The 8,738-nt window shown below is 41.3% G+C and overlaps 2 protein-coding genes across 3 annotated transcripts; one reads left to right on the top strand and one right to left on the bottom strand.

The window, feature by feature from the left end:
• Positions 1-1,840: 1,840 nt before the first annotated feature.
• Positions 1,841-4,010, bottom strand: cebp1 (CCAAT/enhancer binding protein (C/EBP) 1). Of its 2 annotated transcripts, none has more exons than XM_015954941.3 (3): positions 3,923-4,010; positions 2,440-2,727; positions 1,841-2,359 (listed from the first exon to the last, which is right to left on the bottom strand). In XM_015954941.3, exons 1-3 carry the CDS (start codon positions 3,923-3,925, stop codon positions 2,054-2,056), a joined length of 597 nt encoding a protein of 198 aa, XP_015810427.1. In that variant the 5' UTR covers positions 3,926-4,010; the 3' UTR covers positions 1,841-2,053. The 2 variants fall into 2 exon arrangements, with proteins under 2 accessions (XP_015810427.1, XP_015810428.1); XM_015954942.3 differs by having other exon boundaries at positions 2,440-2,694; positions 3,923-3,978.
• A 1,644-nt stretch (positions 4,011-5,654) lies between these two features.
• On the top strand, positions 5,655-7,928 carry ngdn (neuroguidin, EIF4E binding protein). Its single transcript, XM_015954940.3, has 11 exons — positions 5,655-5,731; positions 5,988-6,047; positions 6,282-6,353; positions 6,428-6,565; positions 6,640-6,724; positions 6,800-6,852; positions 6,945-7,059; positions 7,136-7,310; positions 7,388-7,538; positions 7,639-7,702; positions 7,782-7,928. Exons 1-11 carry the CDS (start codon positions 5,711-5,713, stop codon positions 7,799-7,801), a joined length of 954 nt encoding a protein of 317 aa, XP_015810426.1. The 5' UTR covers positions 5,655-5,710; the 3' UTR covers positions 7,802-7,928.
• The last annotated feature ends 810 nt before the right edge of the window (positions 7,929-8,738 follow it).

Here is an 8,738-nt window from a genome sequence, read left to right on the forward strand (position 1 = left end):
TTAAGGGCCTGTGTTACACTTCCATTCTCCTCCAAAAGCTCACAGGGACGTGTTTTTAGACTGGAAAGGCCGTAGTTTCCATCTTATTAGAGGTAGAAATATTTAGAATCAGGTCATTTCATGCTGATTTCAATTCTTTTCACTTTAGATTATACTAAATATTAAAAAAAAAAAAAAAAAAAAGCCCCACCTCCCCTGTGTCTCCTATCTCTGTGTCCCTTCATCACCATCACAGCCACAGGAAGGCCCTGGCAGCCCCAAGCACTGATATTATCTCTGTGCTCCTCATCTCCATCCTCCGCCGTGTCGAAATCTTGCCTGTCCCACAAAGGGAAACCGCTGGTGCACAACGGTCCATGGCATGACGTCCGTTTCTGTGGCTAGAGGGCTTCTGGGAAATGGTGCGGCAGGCGTGCACCTTGATGAAGGATGCAGAGGGGGAATCGATGAGCGCGGTGATGCAAAAGGGTCTGTTGCAGAACACTCATTGGTTCTGGGGTGTCCGTCTTGTGTTTCCTGTGGCCTCATTTCTAATACATTATCCATCAACAGAATCTGTATCAATCCTAGCCCTCCTGTAGTTTGATTTAAAGATGCAGCCCAGATAAGGATCTAAATAACACTCAGGTTTTATTGCCTCCACTACAAACCACAGAGGTCGTTGTGTAAGCGTTGAGCAACAACAGCTCGGGCCAAGACAACAAGATGTCAGCTAGCTGATTCTGTAGCTAATCAAATCAAAAGGATTTCTGCTACTTCTCACTGAACAGAACCTTCTCGTCTTTCTCACCTTCACAAAGCACGGCCGTTCAGAACAGACTGGGACGAGTTTTACAACGAGTATGGAAGCTGAAATGGGTCAAATTTATTTTAATTTAATCATCTTGTGACAGCAAAGAAACAGAAACTTGCGCTTAAATTAAGCGAGTGGATCTCCAGATTCAGGGAACTGAATGATGCAGAAATGGTCACATCGAGGCTTAAAGATGGTTATAGATAATCTGGTGATGAAACAGCTTGTATCACGACATAATCAGCTTATCTCCACCAAACAAGGCTTGATTTCTCAACAAGATAAAACGTAGCTTGGTTATCTGAAGACAACAGAAAATTCTACCTGTAATCTTGAAAGAGTCGCTTTAAAACAGAAATGCTGATGTGGCCTTTCTCAGCTTCTGTAAACAAGCCTTCATGCCTTGATAACAAAAATAATGATGCTCACAGCTTGTTCCCAAATGTTTAGCTCTTCTCAAGGAATTCATTCATTAGTCAGGGCTGAAGCTGCACACTCACGCTCTAATTAGCTAGCAGTTAGCATGCGACGTGATTAAATAAAACCCACAGAAGGCTCTTCGAGAAGCTAAGCTGTTGTGTGTTCAGACAGAAGTAGAAGAAAAAGAGAACGTGAGAAAATGTGTGAGCGTTTTAAAGCGAGCTACCCTGCTGAAGAAACCAGCGTGTGTTGCGTTTTGGATGCTGCTATGCTAGTCCAGCATGGGATGCTGTTAATTGGATTCTGCACATGCATGCTAGACAAGCTTCTCATTCTGGACCAGCATCTAAAACAACATGAGCTGGTTTTTCAGCAGGGTGAGAGCTGAGCTAGTTAGCAGTAGCTGCTAAGAGGTGACACATCAGGTGGTGAGATCCACAAATGCCTGTTATTAGTTTCCAGAGCGTGTTGGTTTGGGGGAAACGGTTTTATTTAAATGCGCATCTTCATCACTGAGGCTTTGAGGAGCACAAACTGAAACAGCAACAATATGGCCACATTGTAAACGGATGGCAGACGCCCACCGTTAGCTAAAATGTAAGAAAACAGCAAGGTGGTGGTGGAGATCGGAGGTAGCTCAGACAACGATGGTTCTGCTTTTTGTTCTAATCGTTGCAAAATATCAAAAACTCTTCTTTACTAGCAGATGTTTCCATTTCCTCAGTCACAGATGTTAGTGAGAAGGTGTTAATCAATTTCCCTCTGGAATTAATAAAGTATTTTTGAATTGAATTGAATTGTCTGAGTCCTGACGTCTGCTCGTGGACATGAATGAGTTTGTCAGATCCTGGACTCCTGTCCTGCTCCCTCCTGGGCTCCCTGCAGGTGCCGCTGGGACAGGATGTGTTTCAGAGTGTCCAGCTCCTGGGTGAGCTGTCCTATCTTCATCTGCAGCTTCTGGTTTTCCTCCTGCAGCTGCAGGGCCCTCTGCTGGGTCAGCAGGATCCTCCTGCGGGCCTTGTCCCGGCTCTTCCTCACAGCGATGTTGTTCCTCTCACGCCTCAGCCGGTACTCTGCGCTATCTTTGCTGATGATCCTCTTGGTCACCGGGGCTCGGAGGGTGGGCAGCAGGAAGGAGGAGAAGTCCTGGGGTGAGAAGATGTTTAAGTAAAAAGGAAGCAGATTGACTCTGATAACTACTCTCCCGTCTCACGCCGTGATCTCACCTGCTGAGGGCTGACGGGGCTCTGGTGGTGGTTGGAACTGACAGAGTTAGAGGTGCTGCTGGGACAGGAAGTGGTGTAGGACATGTACGGCAGTCCCATCATCTGCTCGACCACTCTGTCCTCAACACCCCTCCTTATAATCCCCTGAGACTGGCCATATGACAGCATGTCCATCTGAGACATCTGGGCGCTTGACTGGACTTGACTGGAGGAGACGGGACTCAGATTCTGACCCGGATAGGAGTTCACCCACTCCTGGATGACAGAGGAAACCCGGGAATCAGACATCTGGAGGATGTCGGAAGGCAGAATGAGACCAAACTATCAGCAGTGATAACAATACACTGTTTATATTTATTCATTTATTCTTTTTTTTCTTCCTGTTTTGAATTAAATTAAAACTTAAAAGCATTTTTAGGGATTAAAGAGCTTTACAATAATAATCTCCACATCATTATTTTTTATTAAAAAATTGCTTTGGGGCTAAGTTTTTGAACGATTAAAAGCGATTAATATTATTTCATTACAAATCATCTAATTAGATAAATTTTTCCCTCTCACACACACACACTGTGTGTAAAAGTAGATTTACAGTATTATTCTAACAAAAAGTGTGGGAAAACTGGACGTAAAAAAGATTAACGTAGCAAAAATGTCTTTATGACTGAGTTTTGTGTGTTTCTCTGGTCTTTTGGATTTGAAAAATGCTCAATTTATTCAAAGAAATCAATAAAGTAACTTATTATTATTATTATTATTATTATTATTATTATTATTATTATTATTATTAAGAAGAAGAAAAACAATTATCAAAAGTTGTTTGTGTAAAAAGTGCAAAAAGAACTACTCTAAATTATTATTATTCATTTATATTTAATCATATTCCTTATTGTCCCAAAATCATAAGAAATTCTGAGAATGTTTTTGTTCCTGGTTTAGACATCAAAGAGTTAATATTTTATCTGCCACAGCTCACAAAAATAAATGTTTCTGTATTTTTTTTTTTAACTGAGGCAGGAAACAATAGTTTAAAAGCTTCCGTTATACAGACAGATACAATCCTGGTTAGGTACAGAAAAGAAAACCTTTCGTCAACACAAGCTTGCAAGTGATAATCTGTCATTTCAAGAAAATTCACAAATAAATAGTTTAATGATGTGTGAAAGGCAGATTAACCCTGAGTGTTGCTGTTCGATTAAAGCATAATCTGAATTTAACATCAAATATATAATTTAAGGGGAAATTTACATCTTTACCCTCCTGGCACTAATATGGACAGAAACTAGTGGACATTAAGAGTGTAAAATATTCTAATGTATTAAATAATTTAACTTAAGTATTTCCATGTTTATTCTCAACATTCAGATAAATTTTTATCCATTTCATGTTGCCTTCTTTAAACAAACACTTGGTTTGTTTTTATTTAGTGTCCAAAGTCTTAATTTTGTTCTTTAAATTTTAATAAAGTTGAAGAAAAACTCACCATGATTTAACTCTTCAGTTCTAGACCGTCTGAGTGGAAATGCCCTGAAAGACAGGAGGCTGTCAGGCAGGTACCCCTCTGATTATCACATCATCACTTCCTCTGTCTGTCTCTCTCTCTCTCTCAATCTCTCTCTCTCTCACACACACACACACACACACACACACACAGAGAGAGAGAGAGAGAGAGAGAGAGAGAGAGAGAGAGAGAGAAATTGTCCTTTTCAGGAAAATACTGCCTTCATTCCAAATACTGCCTTCTGTTCATGCAAAAGTTTTAATAAGCTAATAAAATCTAATATCAGAAACATGTCCACGTTGGACAGTTTACAATATTTTATTTTAAAAAAATTATTTAAATACGGTGGTGCAAAAAGGTATTTAGTCAGCCTCCAATAGTGGAAGTTCTGCCACTTAGAAAGATGAAAGGCTTGTAATTTTCATAAGTATACCTCATAAGAGACTAAATCAGAAGAAAAATCCAGAAAATCAAATGATCTCATTTTTGAATAATTTATTGCAAATTATGGTGGAAAATAAGTTTTTGGTCAATAACGAAATTCCATCTCAATATTTTTTATATACCCTTTGTTGGCAATGACAGAGGTCAAAAGTTTTCTGTAAGTCTTCACAAGGTTTACACACACTTTTGCAGGTATTTTGGCCCATTCCTCCATGCATCCCTCTAGGGCAGTGATGTTTTGAGGCTGTCGCTGGGCAACACTCAACACCCTCCAGAGATTTTCTGTGGATTTGAGATCTGAAGAGTGGCTAGGCCACTCCACAAAGCCACTTCTTCATTACCCGGGTGGTGTGTTTGGGATCATTGCCAAGCTGAAAGACCCAACCATGTTTCATCTTCATTGTCCTTAACGATGGAAGAAGATTTTCACTCAAAATCTGACAACACATTGCCCCATTCATTCTTTCCTTTACATGGATCAGTTGTACTGATTTCTTTGCAGAAAAAACAGCCCCTTAGCATGATGTTTCCACCCCCATGCTTTATAGGATATGGTATTCTTTGGATGCAACTCAGCATTCTTTCTTCTCCAAACATTTAGAGTGGAGTTTTTAACAAAAAGTGCTATTTTGGTTTAATCTGACCTAATTATATTCTCCTAATCCCCTGTGTAGTTCTGATATTTTTGCTCACTGTTCTTGTCATCATTTTGACCCCACGGGGTGAGATCTTGCAGCTGGAGTCCCTGATGGAGGGACATTATCAGTGGATTTCTTCACACTGAGCTGCTTACCTTTTGCAGAATCAGTCTTTCCAGCCTGATGCAGGCCTATAATTTTGTTTCTGGTGTCCTTTGACAGCTCTTTGGTCTTGGCCTTAGTGGAGTTTGGTGTGACTGTTTGAGGTTGTGGGCAGTTGTCTTTTATACTGATATCGAGTTCCAACAGGTGCCATTAATACAGGTAGAGTGGAGGACAGAGAAGCGTCTTACAGAATAAAGTAAAGGTCTGTGGGAGCCTGAAAATGTGCTTGTTTGTAGGAGACCAAATACTTATTTTCCACCATAATTTGCAAATAAATTCTTCAACAGTCAGACAATGTGATTTTGTTTTCATCTCGTCCTTCTCTCATAGTTCAGATTTACCTATGGTGAAAATTCCAAGCCTCTCATCTTTTTAAGTGGGGGAACTTGTACAATTGGTGGCTGACTAAATACCTTTGTACCCCACTGTATTTGCACCATTTAACCGGTCTGACTTTCTTTCTCTTTGCTTTGAAACGTGTCTTCTGTCTCTCCGCGGCTTCCGTAGATGTGCTGGTATTAAAATGGCTGCTTTGGTTGACAACGTGAGTTGATCCCGGCTAACTATTCAGAAACAAAGCGCTTTTAACACTCAATTTGACTTGTTTTCTCTTACATTCCTGATAATTAATGAGTATATTGAAACTCTCCTTACTTTGTGAGTAAAAGTTAGCGGAATCATTTGTTTTTTAACTAGATTTGTTAAGCTAGCTGCGGTCACGCGCCGTCTCCTTTAGCTATTCCTTCCTAATGTTTACAGAATAAAGACTCGTTTTCTGACTTGTGATTAAACATTTACAGGATTTAATCCAGAGGGATTTGCCCAAAGCTGTCGAGTTGCTGAATAATCTCACAGAGCAGGTACGAAAACAACGCCTAGCTTTATATTATGATTTCACGTGACACATTAATATTTGTGATTACAGCTTAATTAAATAGTCACGTGTTTTACCTATTGAGTCGTAACGGGTTTTAAAATAGTAGCAGGAGTGTAAATATAAGGGATAATGTAGTAAGGCTACAGTATTGTTTGTTTTTGGTGTTTTACTATTTATTAGTTATAATCAGATTGCTTCATTCTGGGTTTAATTTCAGGTCGTCTCAGTCACCAGCCACGTCCGTGATCTGCTCACCAAAGTTAAAGATGGCGCGTTTAAGACCTCCAAGGTAAGAAAAGGTCCATCTTAATCTGCAAGGAGGCTTTTGTGTGCATTTGACCCATCTACCATCTCGCCCTGCAGGGTTTGTCCTTCTTGGATCTTCGCTACCATCTGCTGCTCTTCTATCTTCAGGACCTCACTCACCTGATGTACATCAAGATGCAGGGAGGCAAAATCAAAGACAGCGATGCTTTGAGCCGGGTGGTCACAATCAGAACTGTGAGTTTGTTCGTCTGAGGAACACTCCAGCTTACCTGTTCAAAAACGAGGGCTTTAACTCTGTACTCTTAAAGGTTTTGGAGAAAATGCGACCCTTGGATCACAAACTGAAGTACCTGATTGACAAACTGCTGCGTACAGCTGTCACTGGTAGCTTAGGTAAGACCCTGAGTCGTTTCCTCTACCTGAAACCTCAGATTAGAATGAATGTGACTGAGGATTAACTGTTTTCAGCTGAAAATGACCCGCTGCAGCTGCGTCCAAATCCTGAGAACCTCGTCAACAAAGTAAGCTCCCCCTTATGAGGCACCGCGGCCATATTTATCTTGTTTGGATATTTTGTGGTGAGGCAAAAACTAAATGATAAATGTTCATCTAGCTGGGTGAATCAGAGTCTGAAGACGAAGCAGGAAACGAATCAACCAGTGATATGAAAGCAGCCCACCCAAGTAGCAAGAAGTATATACCACCAAAGATCGCTCCAGTGCATTACGGTAATGTTTGTTTATTGTATTGGATAAGGACAGAGATCATCAACCATCTAACCCTCCTGACTCTTGTCCCCCTCAGACGGCGATGTGACAGAAGCAGACAGGAAGAAGGCGCACATGGAGCGGCTGCGTCGGGCTGCTCTCAGGAGTTCTGTGATCCAGGAGCTGAGGCAGCAGTACAGCGACGCTCCCGAGGAGATCCGAGACAGGAGAGACTTCCAAAGTGAGAGGCAGAGCCGTGATGAACTCCAGAGGTTAGTGGTTGGCTTAACAGGTTCATGCTTGGTGTGTCTGGTTATTCAGAGTCATTAACAGCAACTCTTCTGGGCAGGAAACATTATGAGGAGTCGATGATGGTACGTCTGAATGTGCCAAAGCACCAAAAGAATGCCAGGAAGAGGAGCACGATGGCCATGTCTGGTCAGCTGAGCGGCATCACACACTTCAGTGACATCACAGCTCTGACTGGCGGCGAAGGACCGGTGTGTTTCTGCGGTTCAACATGAGCATCTGCTGTTCAGGCTAGACATAAGTCCAGTCCAAACTTCGGGTGAAAATTGTAACACATTTAATCCGATGCAGGATGGGGACAGCTCCCGACCCAAGAAAAAGAAGAAACTCATGAAGAAGAAAACAAAAAGAAGAGGTAAGAACATTTAAAATCTTGTCAGTGTGACTACCAAGAGCCAAACTACTAACACCCAGTTACTGCTTCTCCTCTGCAGCCTTTAAGAAGCATCGATAGGATCTAAATGTGGAGTTTGACCGTGTCGGAGCACCAGGTGGCCTGGAGATTCAACTTTTCTTCCCATATCTAAGCTGGAGCATTTTTCTGCTGTGATTAATAAATTCTTGTCAGATGTTTCTTTGAAGCTGTTGCACTTTGTGTCCACTAGAGGGCAGTCATGTTCAAATAGCTCTGCTATTAAGAAATTTTTCCAAGTGGTGCTCGCTGCAGAACCACAAAGGCGGAGCTGCATCAGAAGGTGGAGCTGCACCAGAGTCAGCCCCGCCCATTCCAGAATCAGCCCTGCCCATTCCATCAGAGTCAGTCCAATTCCTTCCAGTTGTCAGACTTGATAGCATTCTGGAACCAAAGAGGGTGTTATAGCTAAAAAATGCAAGATTGAGGATGGAGTTGAGAAGTTAATTGAACAGTTTTTGTAAAGGTTCCATATAATTGAAAATCTAACTTTTGGAACTTTTAATCATGTTATATTGTCATTTCCTCATAAGAAGCATGCCAAAGCAATTTTTAGCCTCATTCATGCATTTTCCTCCCATCTCAGCTTCAATTTGGTCTCCTCCCCCGAAGCGGGTCTGGTCTTGGTTCTCAAATCTGGATATTCTGTGAATTTTCTGACAAATTATTTCTGAAATGACCTCTACTGAGACACCGCCGAAAAACCATACAACCCATCTCAGAGACACACTAGGAAGCACAATTAGATGTAACGCCGCATGACTTATAACATATGTGGTGGTGTAGTGGTTATGGAGTCAGGTTTACATGCAGTTTTGCGCAGGTTCACCTCCCAATACTGTAAGTTTTAGGTAGTGTACAACCTCTTTCCTTCATTTCTAGCTAAACTTGCCAGTACTATGTTTACAACAATTTACTGGCATACAGTTTAACATATAATGACTAATGTGTTTTTTTATTTATTTATTCGTTTATTTAG

This window comes from Nothobranchius furzeri, chromosome 7 (genome assembly GCF_043380555.1).
Source record: "Nothobranchius furzeri strain GRZ-AD chromosome 7, NfurGRZ-RIMD1, whole genome shotgun sequence".
NCBI lineage: Eukaryota > Metazoa > Chordata > Actinopteri > Cyprinodontiformes > Nothobranchiidae > Nothobranchius > Nothobranchius furzeri.

Bases quoted from the DNA above. Each gene is read 5' to 3' on its own strand.
- ngdn (XM_015954940.3), top strand. From the start codon at position 5,711: ATGGCTGCTTTGGTTGACAAC. The intron at 7,311-7,387 runs GTTAGTGGTTGG...TCTTCTGGGCAG, and splicing joins AGCCGTGATGAACTCCAGAG to GAAACATTATGAGGAGTCGA. The intron at 7,539-7,638 runs GTGTGTTTCTGC...AATCCGATGCAG, and splicing joins TGACTGGCGGCGAAGGACCG to GATGGGGACAGCTCCCGACC.
- cebp1 (XM_015954941.3), bottom strand. The intron at 2,360-2,439 runs GTGAGATCACGG...TTCTCACCCCAG, and splicing joins GCCCCGTCAGCCCTCAGCAG to GACTTCTCCTCCTTCCTGCT.